Consider the following 18,118-nt stretch of genomic DNA (forward strand, 5'->3'; position numbering starts at 1 on the left):
TGGAAGCTTCATTAAATAGTATCCACAAAACACCAGTATCAACGTCAACAGTGAAGAGGCGACTCCTTTTTTCCAATCTTCCACTGTCCATCTTAATCTTTTCTTTTTATTGGCTAGTCTGAGGTATGGCTTTTTCTCTGCAACTCTGTCCAGAAGGCCAGCAAAAATTTTAACATCACTTGATGGCAAAACTTAACAATAAATAATGCTAAAAACGCTAAAAATGATCTTTTCTTTTGAGGTTATCACAGTAGGCAATTTTTTGAAACAGAAATTGTAAATAGCCAATAAATTTCTCTCTTTTTTTGTACAATTATTTTCTTTTAGAAAAAGCAAATCAATGACAGTTTAATAGTTCTATTGAACATCTTACAAAAAATAAAAAATCCAAACACAAAACTAGTCTGAGTACCAGTTAAATAAGCTAACATTTCACTTCTTGCCCATCCTTGTTATTGCAAACTTTGGCACATGACACAATAGAACAGGGACCGAAATTTAAGCTAAAAAGTCTGGCAACCAGGCTACCAAACATAGTAACATAAATGTGCTCAATAAAACCATGAATATGAACAAACTAAAATAAATGTCTCACTAGCTGGTCGGGAGCAGTCGGGGCATGGTAATAAAACTTCTGTTGGTAACGTAACATTTTTTTTTCCTGCAAGCCTTAAAACATGGCTAACAGGAACTGGAGCTATTTAAGAGTTTGTCCCTTACAGTCTTTTCCAGTCATTACATATATCTGAAAACATAAGCCAAAGAACACAATCCTAAAATAAGTCATATTAAATCCCTTCAATCATCTGGAACATGTTATGAGCATAGACAGAACTGGCATCAGTCTGGGCTCGGTTGAAAGCACAGCGCCCTCAGTAAGCAGTCGGTGGCGCAGCATGTAGAGGGCTCTTCTTCCCCCAGGCACAAAAGCCTGTGGTACTGAGCCTGCGGAACACTGTACAGCAGCCTGAAAACACATTCACAGTGTAAGCTACAGTTACACAGTACGATAAAGGTGTCAGACACTGGGGGTGTTGACTGACTACTAGTTTAATAAACACCTTCTCTTGTGTTCTCTTGGTTTTCATATCAATTGCCTTTCAGCTGCCTAAATGCTGTTGCTGTTTAAACGTCCAAATTCCAAAAAAGAAATGCCTATGCTAGAGAGGATGAAGTAGACTTAATGAGATAAAAATAATATAGAGCCTATTTGATGAATACTATTACATAATGTTAGCCAAGTAGTTAAACTATCTGACCAGTAAACAAATGGTTTCTAGATTGAATCCCCAAGGTGAAAAATACTTCTGTTGTTCTGCCCATGGGTAGCGCATGAAAATCTGTTTTGTTAACGATTAGCCTATGTAAGTCACTCTGTTTAAGAGCGTCTGCTTAATTACTAAAATGTAAAAATTATTTGGGTAAATACTTTTATTGTTCTTCATGTTTGTACAGTTGAATGGATAGGTTCAATTTTAGTGATATAAAATATCAGAGAAATTTTGACAAATATTTTACATGTATTTTAATCTTTGTTATAGGAAAAGGATGACAAATATGACTAGTTAAAAGGTGGCTACTCGGAAGAATATACAATATGGAATATTTGATCTGTTTTGGTTGCTACAAGAATCCCTATGTGTTATTTCATAGTTTAGATGTTATTCTATTATAATTTCCACTATTATTCAATGTGGAAATAGTAAAACTAAAGAAACTGAACAGGTAGGTGTGTTCAAGCTTTTGACAGGTACTGTAGGTGTGCGCATTAGAACAGCGTTTTCCAGCTATTTGTATTTTGGAAAAGAATATCACCATTTTATTTAAACCATATGTTTTGGGGGACAAGCCGGTGATTTACTTTGTGTCACAGCACATTGAACCAATGACGGCAGACAAAATGCATTTGGTTCCCCAGAGGAATTTAAAACAGTACACCTCCAAAAATGGTCCAATTTAAATTCACACTGAAGAGACATTTCCATTAATTAAGCTATCTAAATATTACTGTGTACCAGATCAAGAGGTCGTCTGTCTCGGGGTCAGGGTGCGTTTGTACCCACTGACCAATTGACCACATCCTGACCACTCTGCCTGTAGCAAATGTCTCCCCTCCGTCGCCTCTACTGCCCCTGTCGGCAGGCTCCTCAGGAACATCCTCGTAGCACAGGAAGTAACTGCACAGTGAACATAGATACACACACAGGCACGAGACACTATCTGATTTACTGATTTTTGGACAGAATGACATTTTTTTGACCCTATAAACAATTAACTGTATTTTTGACATTAATATTGAACTTTAGTAAATATTTCCTTACATGATATACACCGCTCGAAAAAATTAAGGGAACACTTAAATACCAAATCAGGTCTCGATGAACAAAATATATTAAAGATCAAAATCTTTACTGTACATTGTGTAATTCCTTGATAAACAATGACGTAACAACGGTCAATGGAAACATAAATCACCAACCGATTGACAGCTGGATTCAAACTCACACCAAAAATCTAAGTAAACAACTGAAATCACAGGCTGTTCCTACTTGAGTGAATTTCAACACAGCAACTCATAATGTGTCTGAGTAGTGTGTATGGCCCCCACATGCCTGTATGCACTCCCGACAACGTCTGGGCATGCTCCTGATGAAAATGGATCAGAGCATCAGTGAGCTCCTGGACAGTCTGTGGCGCTACTTGGCGGCGTCGGATGCACTGATACATTACGTCCCAGAGGTTCTCAATTGGATTCAGGTCTGGGGAACATGAAGGCCAGTCAATGGCATCAATGCCTTCATCATCCAGGAACTGCCTACACACTCTGGCTACATGAGGCCTGGCATTGTCCTGCACCAGGAGGAACCCAGGGCCCACTGCACCATTCAAAGGTCTAACAATGGGCCTGAGGATTTCATCCCGGTACCTAACAGCAGAGAGGTCTGTGCGACCCTCCAAGGATATGCCTCCCCAGACCATCACTGACCCACTGCCAACCGGTCATGCTAGATGATGTTGCAGTCAGCATAATGTTCACAACGGCATCTCCAGAATCTTTCACGTCTGTCACGTGCTCAGTGTGAACCTGCTCTCATCTGTGAAGAGAACAGGGCACCAATGGCGGATCTGCCAATTCTAGTGTTCTCTGGAAAATGCCAATCAAGCTGAATGGTGCTGGGCTGTGAGCACAGGTCCCACTAGAGGATGTTAGGCCCTAATGGAGTCTGTTTCTGACAGTTTGGTTAGAAACATGCACACCAGTAGCCCGCTCTAGATCATTTTGTAGGGCTCTGGCAGTGCTCCAAAGGAGCAGATACTGGTCCTGCTGCTGGGTTGATGCCCTTCTATGGCCCTGTCCAGCTCTCCTCGTGTGACGGCCGTTTCCTGATATCACCTACATGCATTTGAGACTGTACTGGGGGACACAGCAAACCATTTATCGACGGCACGTATGGATGTGCCACCCTGGAGGAGCTGGACTACCTGTGCAACCTGAATGCGGGTACCACCTAATGCTACCAGTAGTGACAAGGATACTAGCAAAATGCAAACCTAAAGAATCAGTCATGAAAGATAAGGAGATAGCAATTGTCGGTGGCCACCACCTGCAAATCCATTCCCTTTTTGGGGGTTGTCTTGCTGTTGCCTCTCCAGTGCACCTGTTGTCACACCAAAACTGGTGACGTTGATTCACAATCACTTGTGCTTCCCAACTGGACAGATTGACATCCCTGAAGTTTAATGGACTTGGTGTTACACCTTGATGATTACATGTTCCCTTCATTTTTTGGAGCAGTGTACATTAGTTAAACCCTTCCTCCAGATCCACTATTATGTCTCTCTCTCACTCACTACTCCATGTTGATGGCTCTCCCATCCACTCCCACTATCTCATCTTCCTCTCCCTCCATCTTTTCCTCCCCCTCCTCGTCTGGCCTCTCTCTGTGTCTCTCCACATTCCAGCGCATACATTTGTACAGCCCAGTGTCAAACTCTGCCAGGTACGGGGCTGGGCGACAGTAGCGGAATATGGACAGCCTCACACTGTCTATCCAAAACTTGCCTATGAAGAAGTGGGAGAAGCTGGAATGGGCAGAAACGGACAATGAACCAACAGGAAATCAGAAAAACTGGACATAACTGTATATATGGGGGGGAGGTACTTCTCAGCAGAGACATTGCAAAAGAATAAAGATGGAAGGTGGTTCGCCCTCCAGGCCCCAGGGCCTGTGTAGGGATGCCAGCCATGTAGGACCGGGACATAAGAGAGGCTTGGTGGGGAAAGGTATGTTCAGACAGAACAGTACCTGAACGGCTCCACCTCCTCCAGAGATATGAAGTCAAAGGAAGCATACGTCAGGAGTAGCTTCTCCAGCCTCGCACACAGCTGCTGGGAGAAGAATAACAGCTACACACACACACACACACACACAGAATCACTAGGTTTACTGTCGCTTTATAATTTTCCCATTTCAAACCTCTCACTGCCATACAGGGACTTCTATGGTTGTGTATAAAACACATTATTTAAGTATTAATACATAACACGATGTGTTTCAATATAGTAGAGTTGCACATTTACAGTACTGTGAAAATTAATTTCCCTGTCTGAGAGAAATATAATATAGGGCTCTTCTTTTATGTGTAAGATGATCAAACTAACAATCATCAGGTCTGGGACAGCCCCGCCGAATTTACCGCTGAATAACCTTGGAAACTTACTGGGAAGTCTGCATCACAATGCTGGAACATGAAGATCTGAATTATGGAAAGGCTGGATCAAAGTCCAGACCTAAACCCCATTGAGAAGTCATGGAGGGACAGGAACCAAACGGTTCATGCTCAAAAACCCACACGTTACTGGCGCTGTGAGAGATTATTCAATAACTACAGGAAGTGTTTGGTTGCAGTTATTGCTGCTAAAGTTGGCGTAACCGACGATAATGCAACAACACAGGAACATTTTGTGTTTAATGAATAAATGTAATGTGTGCCAAATGGTTGTGTTTGTTCACTTTGGGTCACTTTTATCTAATATTAGATTATGGTTGACAACCTGATAACATCGGAACAGATGTGCAGAAAATCTGACAGGAAACAAACACTTATTCATGCTACTGCATGACCTATCAAGTCATGGTTGTGAGTGTGGGGGTTTCTTTCGTACACGGGAGCAGATGTACGTGGGCAGGGATGTGCGCTGGGGGTGGGAACTTCGAGCGGTGTCCTCCAGGTAAGAGAAGTAAGGCTGACAGGTCCGCAGGAAAGTAGGCACCACTATAGCAAGGTTTTCCTCCTGAAGATTGTCACGCCTGCAGACAAATCATACATGTTTCACCATACCTGTGTGCAACCAAAACATAATTCACAATTTCACCAATCCCTAATCCTACACCTATGTTGCTTCTTCTAAAATGACAGAGGACATATACACTGCATACATATTTCTATAGTTTTTCCCTCTCCTCTCAAGGCATTTATTGACAGTGGGGTTTGGGTCATAGGGAGACAGGGAAAAGAGGAAACGGGTAAAGTGTAGAGAAGGGAACTGAACCCTGGTTCTTTGGCAGCAAGCTGCATTATGTGCATGTAGATGGGAGTGCTACCCCTGGAACACAGCTATATACTCTCCCAACACAAATTCAAATGTTCTCTAATTGTTACTTTTAGCCTAAATTTAACCCTTAAGTTGAAAATAGCATTTTGTTTCATGGGGAAGGGAGAAATGTTCCATGAAGTGATATTATCCTTGTTTTATTACCCTTCTAGGGGTTTTTGGTCACACCAGTACAGTAAAACATGTATACATAGGTCATATGTAACAGGCCAGGGGTTAACTATGCAATACTTTAAGCCTTTGTAATAAATAACTCGACCTCTAGATGTAAATTTTTTTTGCTGACATATTAATGGAACCTACTAACCTACCTATCAATAACTCAGAAAATCTAAATTTCCAACGGCCTCACCTGTATAAAACCTGCGCCTGCAATTCATCCGCTTTATTCAGTAGGTACTGGAGTTGCTGTTCGACTGGTTTGAGCTTCAGATCCATCATGTCGATATTAGCTCTCTCCGAGCTGTTCTTTTCGTCACCACATAAGGACGCCAAAGCAATATGAAACTCTCCAAGTTCCATACCTGAGAAATCGCGGGAAATCATCTGTTGACTTGAATTCGCCCAGGTTACTATTTTGATAATTATTTAGTTTGCTAGCTATGCGTTTAGACTGTTACTCACCGGTGTATGGTAATGCTGGTAGAGGATTATTATTCGTTTCTAAAGGTTCCATATGCTTTCTCCCTGTGGCCTGCTTTTCTGATGAGTACAAACTCTCGTTCTTGCAAGTTTTAGCTAGGCCTAGAAACAGTTCGAAATTAGCTTCTTAACAATGAAGCAATGCAGTTTGATATCAGTTGAAATAATGCTTAGAGAAAGTTTACTTCTAACGTAAAAAAAAACTATTCCAATTCAGCCAGGGACGGGGTACATACCCAGTGTTCCCAAGATACACAACGCGACACCACGTCACAGTGAATGCGCGGGAGCCCAGTCATGTCGGTGCGGTCTTTCTGTGTACTTTCCGGTCTCCCAAAAGTATACTGTTTCATTTAAGATATTTCAGAAGCCTTGTCGGAATTATGGTCTTTCCAGTAATAATAAAATAATACCAGCAGAGTGCAAGATTGTTTCATGAAATCCGATAAATCCTACTTAATCCATGAATTGCGTTACATTACATTGTAAAGATTACTTATGTGATCAGGAATTATGGATTAACCTTGTTGTTCGCTGTTGTATCTGACGTAATCATGCTTTATGGCATTCCCTAATCTACGAGCTGATCCAATCGCACAACAACAGTGCTTTGCAGTCATACTGTACCTTACATGGCGTGGGAAAGACATTCTAATTAGGTTACAATCTGGAAGTTATGGTTGGAGGAAAAATAAAATGGTTGGAGGCTTTGTCTGAAATGTAGGCTCATTAGAAGCATATGGCTGTGTGCCTCTGTCATTAAAATGTAACATGAATTTTAAATATAATGTAGTATTATAGCCATAAACCAATGGTTTTTGATCCTCTGGACGATCAAATATTTCATGGTATGCATTCCACTGTATTCTACAGCTAGCAGACATAATTACATTTCTTAACTAGTCGTTAAGCTATTAAATTGTTGACTACGAAAAGCATTCAATCAGTCAACATTTATTTTAGAAAGCCCCTTTTACATCAGCAGTTGTCACAAAATGCTGAAACAGACACCCAACCTAAACCTTGACAAACTGAACTGCCCCTCTTTCACGAGAAGGCCTGTCCGCTCCTGGACATGTCCATCATGGTTGACAAGTGACAACGACAAAGTGTCCTTCTCCCAGATGTCAAGAACCTTGGCATGGCCCATACGACATGCTGTCGTTGTCTGCTAGCACCAAGGCAGTGACTCGCTCCTGCATGTTCATGCTCTACAACATTTGTAAATTATGACCTTACCTCACTCAGGAAGCAGCACAGGTACTTGTCCAAGTACTTGGCACCTCCCATCTGGATTACTGCGACTCATTCTTGGCAGGGCTCCCAGCGTGTGAAACCAAACCCCTGAAACTCATTCAGAATGCAGCAGCCTGCCTTGTGTTCAACATTCCCAAGTTCTCCCGTGTCACCTTGCGTCTTCGCGCTCTACACTGGCTTCCAGCTGAAGGTTGAATCCGCTTCAAGGCCAATGGTTTTTGCCTATGGATCCACGTCTGGGCTCTTGGCTGTTCCAACCCTTCAGGGCAGTTCCAAACCACCTTGAGACAAGATCAGGGGATATAGCCTACAGGGTTTTCTTTGCAAAAAAAAGCCCCAGGGGATGCAGAACCGGTGTCTTTCTATTTACCTTTGCCCCCCTGGGCCAGACTACACTGGGCCCTACTGAAGAGATGAGTCTTCAATAAAGACTGCAGTCTGCTTCTCTCACATGGGTTGTAAGATCCATACCAATGGGTATCAAGCAGGTCAACATAGTACCTGTGCCCAATAATTCCCAGACATCCTGACTAAATGACTATTGTCCAGTAGCACTCACGTCCGTAGCCGTAAAATACACTATATTTTCCAGTACCGTTGTCTGCTCAGAGGTAATTTCAAGGCCAGCGAGAGGCAGCAGTGCTGTCATACCTCAAGACGACGCATCATGCAGGAATTCTTGCAGACATGTGTTATGCAAAAGGTTCTCTTACCATTCCCTTGCAGAATGCAACGTTTTAGTTTTTCTGTATTGAATAATAGTAACAAAGTGGAAATTATTTCTGGCTAGGTTTGTATAGCAATGAAGGCTCACAGTTAATTTATTTTAGGCTGTGACCAAAATAAAAATGTATTCATTTAAGAACTCAACAGATGATCCTCTACTGCTAGAAAACAAAATGTAGGCTTACAAATACTAAAAAAATTACATTATTTCAAGTGGAATAACAGCCTGTCCTAAGTGTGAAAAAAATAGCCTCCCTTAGACTGGCTTCAGAGGGGGTTTAGATCTGCAGGGAAATCATCTTCCCGTCACGGTACTTCTCTCTGAGACAATCAACACAATAAGCTGGTTGTCATAAATATTAGGCACAACCTTCAAAAGTAAAGGATCAAGCTACATCATTCAGTCAAAGGTAGGATATGGGATAAAGTGAATGTAGTTTCCACTAGACTAGGTTGAAAATGTTGGTCGCTTAATGCTGAACATTTGAATTGCAGAAGGGGGAAATTTGATTGAATGAAATAATTAATTTCCGATTCCTTTTTCTGCTCGTGAGGATGGGGGGTGGCCAGTGGTTGTTATTGGTACTTCCCTTTTTACTCAGTCGGTTTTTCCCTGTGAATTTCCACTTTATTCTTTCAAGTATGTTAGACGAATGTTGATTTCACTAGAGCTCCTCTGCCAGGTCCTCACCACAAAGGTTGGAATATACTAAACAACACCAAACCAAAATGTTATCCCTAATCAGAAACAGATTTGGTAAATACACTGACACATTCCCAGACCTTTAGTTGGGAACGTGTCAGCAAGTTCTGCAAGTGGTACACAACATATAAGGACCGAATACACGAAGTGCATTGTTCTATAAATGGATTCGGCTTCAAAACAGTTGAGAGTTTGCGTGTTCTTAAGGTTGTATTGCGGAGCCATCCACCACAGTCTAGGCCGCACAAGTCTTAGAGGTCCCAGTTCAGCAACAGCAGACGTTTCTTCTAGGTGGTGTCCAGCATAACGCTCCTTCTGACCTCAAGGATGGCACCTCAGCGCAGGTACAAAGACGACCGAGAACCTATGAAGACAATTCTACGAAAACAATTAAAGAACGGAAGCTTAATAAAATGTGAGGTGTCCTACTGAAGCATTCAGTATGCTAAACACAAGCTTGGGGTCAGCATATTGCTGAATTCTTTCAGGATTAACGTAACAAGTGGTGAATAAAAAATGCACTCCAGGCTTTTTTTTTTTAAACCTTCCGTTTTGGGCAGGATGTGTATTACGTTGTTTGTATGTACATAATATACACTCACCTAAAGGATTATTAGGAACACCTGTTCAATTTCTCATTAATGCAATTATCTAGTCAACCAATCACATGGCAGTTGCTTCAATGCATTTAGGGGTGTGGTCCTGGTCAAGACAATCTCCTGAACTCCAAACTGAATGTCAGAATGGGAAAGAAAGGTGATTTAAGCAATTTAGAGCGTGGCATGGTTGTTGGTGCCAGACGGGCCGGTCTGAGTATTTCACAATCTGCTCAGTTACTGGGATTTTCACGCGCAACCATTTCTAGGGTTTACAAAGAATGGTGTGAAAAGGGAAAATCATCCAGTATGCGGCAGTCCTGTGGGCGAAAATGCCTTGTTGATTCAAACTGCCGACTGATTCAAACTGATAGAAGAGCAACTTTGACTGAACTAACCACTCGTTACAACCAAGGTATGCAGCAAAGCTTTTGTGAAGACACAACACGCACAACCTTGAGGCGGATGGGCTACAACAGCAGAAGACCCCACCGGGGACCACTCATCTCCACTACAAATAGGAAAAAGAGGCTACAATTTGCACGAGCTCACCAAAATTGGACAGTTGAAGACTGGAAGGATGTTGCCTGGTCTGATGAGTCTCGGTTTCTGTTGAGACATTCAGATTGTAGAGTCAGAATTTGGCGTAAACAGAATGAGAACATGGATCCATCATGCCTTGTTACCACTGTGCAGGCTGGTGGTGGTGGTGTAATGGTGTGGGGGATGTTTTCTTGGCACACTTTAGGCCCCCTAGTGCCAATTGGGCATCGTTTAAATGCCACGGCCTACATGAGCATTGTTTCTGACCATGTCCATCCCTTTATGACCACCATGTACCCATCCTCTGATGGCTACTTCCAGCAGGATAACGCACCATGTCACAAAGCTCGAATCATTTCAAATTGGTTTCTTGAACATGACAATGAGTTCACTGTACTGAAATGGCCCCCACAGTCACCAGATATCAACCCAATAGAGCATCTTTGGGATGTGGTGGAACGGGAGCTTCGTGCCCTGGATGTGCATCCCACAAATCTCCATCAAATGCAAGATGCTATCCGATCAATATGGGCCAACATTTCTAAAGAATGCTTTCAGCACCTTGTTGAATCAATGCCACGTAGAATTAAGGCAGTTCTGAAGGCGAAAGGGGTTCAAACACAGTATTAGTATGGTGTTCCTAATAATCCTTTAGGTGAGTGTATATGTCAAATTACTATCAAACCACATCTGTGCAATGTCATGTTTGAAATTGAGTGGTGTTGATAACATGGGGCTCATAGGGCCAATGTTATCAGATATCTGAGTGTTATCAGATCGAACTAAAAGAAACATTAGATTCAAGGGAACCGGAGTGAACAAACAACACCATTTTCTTTTTCATTTATTAAATAAAGTAATGCAATGCCTAATGATCCCGTGTGATAACATAACATCCCCCTCCAACTGAAAAAGTTGTTACACCATCTTCACAGCCCTGACTGCAACCAAACGCTTCCTGTGGATATTGATCTGTCACTGAGTAACAGAGGAATCGTCACTCCTCCGTGCACAACTGCTTTAACTCAGTGACATTTGTGTATTTTAAAACATGAACTCCTCATCTCAGGTCCTGCTACAAATTTGTTTAAGTCTGGAATTTGACATCAGCCATTCCAAAACTGTACATTACTTGTTCTTCAAACGTTCTATTGTAGACTTGCTTTTGTATTTTGGATCATTGTTTTCATGCACAACCGAGCTGTGCATCGGCCTCTGCTCACAGACAGAAGGCCTGACATTCTCCTGTAGAGTTCTCTAATACAAAACAGAATTAATGGTTCCTTCAGTGATGGAACATTGTCCAGGGCCTGATGTAGCCAAGCCACTCCCAACCAAGACATAAAATGTGGAATGCAGTAGTGGTTTTTGCCTGACATAACGGGGGCTGTTGAACGTTAATCCAGAAGTCTTTATTACCTAGATGGTTTTGTGGGAAACTCGAGACAAGCATTCCTGTTCTTCATAGTGACCAGTCGTATCCGCATTGCTACTCTGCCATGAAGCCTAATTTTGCCCTGTGTCATTCTGATGATGAATGAAGTAATCTGCACTGCCTTTGGCTGAGGTCGAGAGAGGCATGCTGATCCCTGGCAGGACAGACACTCCTGGGAAGTCTCAATATTGTCCCAGACTTTCTCCCTTTGGACAATAAGGCTCAGACTGTGGTTACATGGAGCTTTCCAGATTTGAATGCTTCCGCAGCTTTTGTGTTCTGTCATTTCCATAAGATGTGAGGGCCAGTTTATATATTTGGCGGGGCTGGCCAGGTCAAGCCTAGTTGTTAACCAAGGCATTCCAGGCACACCAAACCAATGAAACAAGCACTTAACTATGGTGTATTTTTTCCCCTCTTATATATATAGACTACCTTTATATATTATTACAATCCACAGACATTGTGCAACATTACATTAAAATCAGACAGGGGGCAAATATGTTTTCATAGCACTGCACATGCTTAAGGCAATTATTGGGGACCTGTTTTGGCTCAACAGTGCCCCTTCTACAATTAGTGGAATTCATACTTAAATATACACTCACCTAAAGGATTATTAGGAACACCATACTGTGTTTGACTCCCTTTCGCCTTCAGGACTGCCTTAATTCTACATGGCATTGATTCAACAAGGTGCCCATATTGATAGGATAGTATCTTGCAGTTGATGGAGATTTGTGGGATGCACATCCAGGGCACGAAGCTCCCGTTCCACCACATCCCAAAGATGCTCTATTGGGTTGATATCTGGTGACTGTGGGGGCCATTTCAGTACAGTGAACTCATTGTCATGTTCAAGAAACCAATTTGAAATGATTCGAGCTTTGTGACATGGTGCGTTATCCTGCTGGAAGTAGCCATCAGAGGATGGGTACATGGTGGTCATAAAGGGATGGACATGGTCAGAAACAATGCTCATGTAGGCCGTGGCATTTAAACGATGCCCAATTGGCACTAGGGGGCCTAAAATGTGCCAAGAAAACATCCCCCACACCATTACACCACCACCACCAGCCTGCACAGTGGTAACAAGGCATGATGGATCCATGTTCTCATTCTGTTTACGCCAAATTCTAAATCTACAATCTGAATGTCTCAACAGAAACCGAGACTCATCAGACCAGGCAACATCCTTCCAGTCTTCAACTGTCCAATTTTGGTGAGCTCGTGCAAATTGTAGCCTCTATTTCCTATTTGTAGTGGAGATGAGTGGTCCCCGGTGGGGTCTTCTGCTGTTGTAGCCCATCCGCCTCAAGGTTGTGCGTGTTGTGTCTTCACAAAAGCTTTGCTGCATACCTTGGTTGTAACGAGTGGTTAGTCAGTCAAAGTTGCTCTTCTATCATCTTGAATCAGTCGGCCCATTCTCCTCTGACCTCTAGCATCAAAAAGGCATTTTCGCCCACAGGACTGCCGCATACTGGATGATTTTCCCTTTTCACACCATTCTTTGTAAACCCTAGAAATGGATGTGCGTGAAACTCCCAGTAACTGAGCAGATTGTGAAATACTCAGACCGGCCCGTCTGGCACCAACAACCATGCCACGCTCAGAATTGCTTAAATCACCTTTCTTTCCCATTCTGACATTCAGTTTGGAGTTCAGGAGATTGTCTTGACCAGGACCACACCCCTAAATGCATTGAAGCAACTGCCATGTGATTGGTTGATTAGATAATTGCATTAATGAGAAATTGAACAGGTGTTCCTAATAATCCTTTAGGTGAGTGTACTTCTAATCATATTTGTCAAAATTGTGTTTATTATTTTTGTGTTGAAATATATACTTTTTAAATGTCCATCCACCTTCAAAGAATGCTATTTTTTCCTCAACCTTGGTGAAAGAATACATAATATTGTAATGTGAGCATGCATGGGAGTCTGATTAAGTTACATGGATCTTATTCTCATAGGAATTCCCGTGAAGCTTGTTCTAGTTTTTCAATTGCAAAATGATTTGCTAAGCTTTTCTCTAATGAATAAGATCTGGATGTTATGCTCTGTATCACCTGTTCAGATAGTTGTTGCACTGTGACCTCTCTGCAAACCCAGGGCTACTACTACTACTACAAATCCCTCTACTACTACTACTACTACAAACCCCCCTACTACTACTACAAATCCCCCTACTACTACTACAAATCCCTCTATTACTACTACTACAAATCACTCTATTACTACTATTACAAATCCCCCTGCTACTACTACTACAAATCCCTCTACTACTACTACTACAAATCCCTCTACTACTACTACTACTACAAATCCCTCTACTACTACTATTACAAATCCCCCTACTACTACTACTACTACAAATCCCTCTACTACTACTACTACAAATCCCTCTACTACTACTATTACAAATCCCACTACTACTACTACTACAAATCCCTCTACTACTACTATTACAAATCACCCTACTACTACTACTACTACAAATCCCTCTACTACTACTACTACAAATCTCTCTACTACTACTACTACTACAAATCCCTCTACTACTACTATTACAAATCCCCCTACTACTACTACTACAAATCCCTTTACTATTACTACTACAAATCCCCCTACTACTACTACTACTACAAATCCCCCTACTACTAATACTACAAATCCCTCTACTACTCACAGCTTCGGTGAAAGAAAAAACAAAGTAATGTTAAGATGGGACACTATGATCACATTTTCAGGGTTGTGTTCTTAATAGGTGCCAAAAAGAAGAAAACAGATTATAACATGGAGGGAATATCTAAACTTGCTATTGTTTTCGATTGCGTAATGTTTTCTATCTTACACTCATCCCAAGTTGCTCCGATTAGGGGATTGGATTTCACAAAGACAGGAGGAGAGCAAGGAAAAACTACTAACCCTTCTCTTGGACAGTATCTTACAGTTTTTTTCAATCGCTAACAAGCGCTTGCCCATACTTTAGATAATTTTTCTAAACTCTTAACACAGACTCACACCTACAAAACACAATTGGCCAAATTGTTCATTTTCTTCTCAAAAACACATTTTGTTCAATATATACTAACTCTTAATTTCAAAACAGAACATGTTTTTCTCTACACACACTAACTTTACCAAAACACTGGAAATCTGACTCAAAATGAAATAATTCTGTCAAAGAGTAACATTTGTTTTCACTTCACAAGGTACATGCAGTCAAATGAAGTACACCAGGTTTCAAAATTCTGGCTATTGTTAAAATTATAAAAACCTCTACCTTGCCCTCTCCTTGGGCCTGCACCTGCACCTCTCACTGCTCCTCTCACTGCTCCTCTCACTGCACCTCTTACTGCTCCTCTCACTGCACCTCCACCTCTCACTGCACCTCTTACTGCTCCTCTCACTGCACCTCTTACTGCTCCTCTCACTGCACCTCTTACTGCACCTCCACCTCTCACTGCACCTCCTTCTGCATCTCTCACTGGACCTGGTCTTCTCCCTGGGCCCCTTGCTCTTCCTCTTCCTCGTCCAGACATTACAATGTTTGTCTTTTTCTGTTACTGTTTCCAAAAACATCACTCCTTAAAGTCCTCCTTTTATAGTAATAGAAAAAATAAGCCCCTGCCACTGAGTCTAAGCCAGACTGGAATCAGCTGTGGTTGGCCCAATTCACCAAACATAAATCAGCTGTGTCAATTATTCAATTGTTTGTTTATTATCAGCTGAGATATATTTTTGATATATTTTGTTTTTGAACTGATATCATTTCAGAAGCAGAGGTTTTTATACTGTATTTAAGGTTTGGAATATTGTTTTTGCTATTGTGGGATGTTGTGTGTTAACATTTGTAAATACTACAAAAACAATCCATAATTTTGTTGGGAGGTATAGCTTGTCTGTTAAGAAAATGTAAGCATTGTGGAAATGTGTTCACTGACTGCATATTGTGTGAAAACGACATTAAATGTGTGAATGGTATGGCCACAAAAGACAGATGCTGTGCTAATTGTGTTTAGAGTTTTGAAAATGTGACTACTGTTTGGACAAACGCTTGTTAGCGACTGAAAAAAACTGTAACAGTCAGATGTACTTACTCCAGAATTATAACCTACAAGAGGATCCATCCTGGTTCCATTATTCACAAGTAATCTTAACATCTCAACCTCACATATTCAGAACCGAGCCCGGCACTGACACCAGCTTTGGTTCTGGGTTGATGTTTTTATGAACATCTCAAAACAAGGGTCTATGGATGTGTTTGAATGGGGAGCCCAGTTCTGGTCTTCTTGCACCTATTGACCTTTTGACCGATTGGATTTGCTCTCACGCCAATTAGGCAAAATATCATAATTGAACTGCCTGTGTAAATACAGTCTAAGACCGTTATGCAGGTACTGTCCTGAAGAAAATAGTCTGCATAATATAACAGGGTCAGTTAACACTAAAAACATCCTGTCCTATACGTCACACTGCCCAGTAGGATGAATCACTTGATGATGTTTATTTAGCCCGCCTAATATTTTTCTGGTCGGTATTTTCATATGCTGTACCTTCTTCCTCTGGTAGTATGATTTTATGGGTAATCAAATCTCGTATATGCGTTACCTGCAATTTTTTGCGGCTGTAGATGAGTTCTGCTTATTTGGAGATGATCAGAGGATACAAACTATTTCACACACAAACACTGATATACACACACAAGGGTGTTTTAAATCACAGGCTAGTCAAACCCGGTGGCAAAGAAATGAAATTTGATTTAACTAAAGATTTAACTGAAGTATTTATTTTTTTATAATTATGAGATTTGTCAGCAGCTGACTGACAGTGTTGCAGTAGGTGATAGGTTGTCTCTGGTGGTGTTGGTGGGCAGCTGTCTTCAAGCTTCTTTGGATTTGCTGCAGCTACTTTAAGTGGGGAGGACAGCTCTTACTGACTCATTGGGTTAACCTTGATGACAGTGTGCATACCTAGCTCAAATATTGGTGCCAAAACTGAACACACTGACAACACACTGAAAAGGTCAATACAAACACTAGAATAACACAAGACACTGCATAAAGACCTGCAGCCTAGGGGCCTCCAACTAACTTAACCCCACCCTGTGCACGCTCTCACGCACAAACGCAGCCATCGTTTTTTTCATAGGGGACACTCCTATCCACAGTGTCTTAAAGTTTTCATTATCTGATCAATATTTCATAATACAGCAATGTTAACTTTTATTTCGATTTTCTCAAACATAGCAGGACTCTTTTTTCATATTATTATTATGTAATCATATTATTGCTGGTTGATTGCTCCATGTGGATATTATAATTTGGGTAAGCATGCCTGCAATACCGTCTTTTGTTGTGCTCACTCGGCTATAGTAACACATGATTTGAGACCAGATGGTTGAAAAACAGATGAGCAACAGTTGGTTAGGAGAAGTTGGAAATTAAAAATCCATGGTCTGGATATGGTCACATGATACATTGGGCGCGCTCCTCCTGCCTCCCACTGCGCGAGTGCAAACGCGCGCAGCTCCATCAGAAAAAAGTGCTAGCTTTCCTCCGGCTGGAGCCATCGTCGGTAATGCACACTCAGACAAGGCGATAGTCCCTGTCCTCCCAAACCAAACGAAAAGCAAACATCGAAGCTTTTACCAGTGACATCCATCGGTAGTTTTGCATAGCATACCGGAGAGAAAAGAGAAGGCAGTGTCGTCAATGCGTATTGAAAGAGGGATTTATGCATGTGAGACAGGGTGACTGGCGCGTTTTCATGTTTTACGGATGTTACTACGAAAGAAGACCAGACTTGACCGTTTTTCTACCCCCGTCGCGTCGTATGTTAGCAATGGATCTCAATCCCTCCTCGGAATCTGCTGCGCGAGTAGAGACTGAGTCGTGCGGACTGTTGCCCTTGCTTGTGCTTTAGCAGTTGATAACTAGCCTCCAAAGAAAAAACTATGAACTGAATTAAATAGTTTAGTTTATTGCTTGTATTCCGCTAATATTTTTTTAAACACAAACCCTGAAATATTTTGTCTTTTCTGAACGAACGAAGTGGAAGAACTAGACCGACATTTTTGGATGACCAATCGGCTTTGGGTAGTGGCGGGTTGAGGCTACACAACAATGCGGATTATATTTTACCATTGTTTTTGAAAGTTCATGTATCTCTTAGAATATAGTAGTGGGGTTTTGTAAAGAGGACATATGTGCTTGACAGTTGAATGAATTGACAATCTAGCCTTGATTCGAGGAGAAAGGCGATACTTTGTGTGGAATCGGACAAGCCCATGTGTCCAGTCGGTCGAGTCTAAACGGTATCACTGGAAGGACCACCTACAGCCGGTTAGGAGAGGACAACGATGGCAAATGACTCCATACAAGTAAGCTGGTGAAGTTGTTACGTTGTAACGCTGCTTTTATGATTCTATTACATTGTAGTTGTAAATTTTTGGGCCATCGAAACCTAATGTTCATCATATTCGTCCATTTCCAACAATAAAATAGACTGCGGTGCTTTAGGTTATGTATTTTGTGAAAACACTTGTGGCCTCCTATAATTTTGAGGGAACACTTGTGGCCTCTATATTATTGAACA

General features: G+C 41.6%; 2 protein-coding genes across 5 annotated transcripts in view; one reads left to right on the forward strand and one right to left on the reverse strand.

Annotated features, from left to right (window-relative positions):
• Positions 1–328: 328 nt before the first annotated feature.
• c9h19orf67 (chromosome 9 C19orf67 homolog) lies at positions 329–6,618 on the reverse strand. Of its 3 annotated transcripts, XM_020049679.2 has the most exons (8): positions 6,496–6,617; positions 6,242–6,361; positions 5,970–6,141; positions 5,168–5,312; positions 4,308–4,408; positions 3,853–4,083; positions 2,016–2,177; positions 329–967 (listed from the first exon to the last, which is right to left on the reverse strand). In XM_020049679.2, the coding sequence occupies exons 2-8, from the start codon at positions 6,291–6,293 to the stop codon at positions 841–843; spliced, it is 990 nt and encodes a 329-aa protein (XP_019905238.1). In that variant the 5' UTR covers positions 6,294–6,361; positions 6,496–6,617; the 3' UTR covers positions 329–840. The 3 variants fall into 3 exon arrangements, with proteins under 3 accessions (XP_019905238.1, XP_019905239.1, XP_019905237.1); XM_020049680.2 differs by having other exon boundaries at positions 4,308–4,387; positions 6,242–6,618; XM_020049678.3 differs by having other exon boundaries at positions 6,242–6,617.
• A 10,423-nt stretch (positions 6,619–17,041) lies between these two features.
• pkn1a (protein kinase N1a) overlaps positions 17,042–18,118 on the forward strand; it is a 42,785-nt gene continuing 41,708 nt past the window's right edge. For both annotated transcript variants that reach the window (XM_020049821.3, XM_010889242.5), the window contains exon 1: positions 17,042–17,903. Coding sequence is in view for 1 of the 2 variants with exons in the window: in XM_010889242.5 (XP_010887544.1) it covers positions 17,883–17,903 (21 nt within the window). In the remaining variant the exon portion in view is untranslated. The remainder of the gene's footprint in view (positions 17,904–18,118) is intronic.

The sequence above is a fragment of the Esox lucius genome, chromosome 9 (genome assembly GCF_011004845.1).
Source record: "Esox lucius isolate fEsoLuc1 chromosome 9, fEsoLuc1.pri, whole genome shotgun sequence".
Taxonomy (NCBI): domain Eukaryota; kingdom Metazoa; phylum Chordata; class Actinopteri; order Esociformes; family Esocidae; genus Esox; species Esox lucius.

Coding starts and splice junctions, on each gene's coding strand:
- c9h19orf67 (XM_020049679.2), bottom strand. CDS start 6,293: ATGGAACCTTTAGAAACGAATAATAATCCTCTACCAGCATTACCATAC. Junction 5,313..5,969: donor CAGGCGCAGGTTTTATACAG/GTGAGGCCGTTG, acceptor ATTTGTCTGCAG/GCGTGACAATCTTCAGGAGG. Junction 968..2,015: donor ACAGACGACCTCTTGATCTG/GTACACAGTAAT, acceptor ATGTGTTTTCAG/GCTGCTGTACAGTGTTCCGC.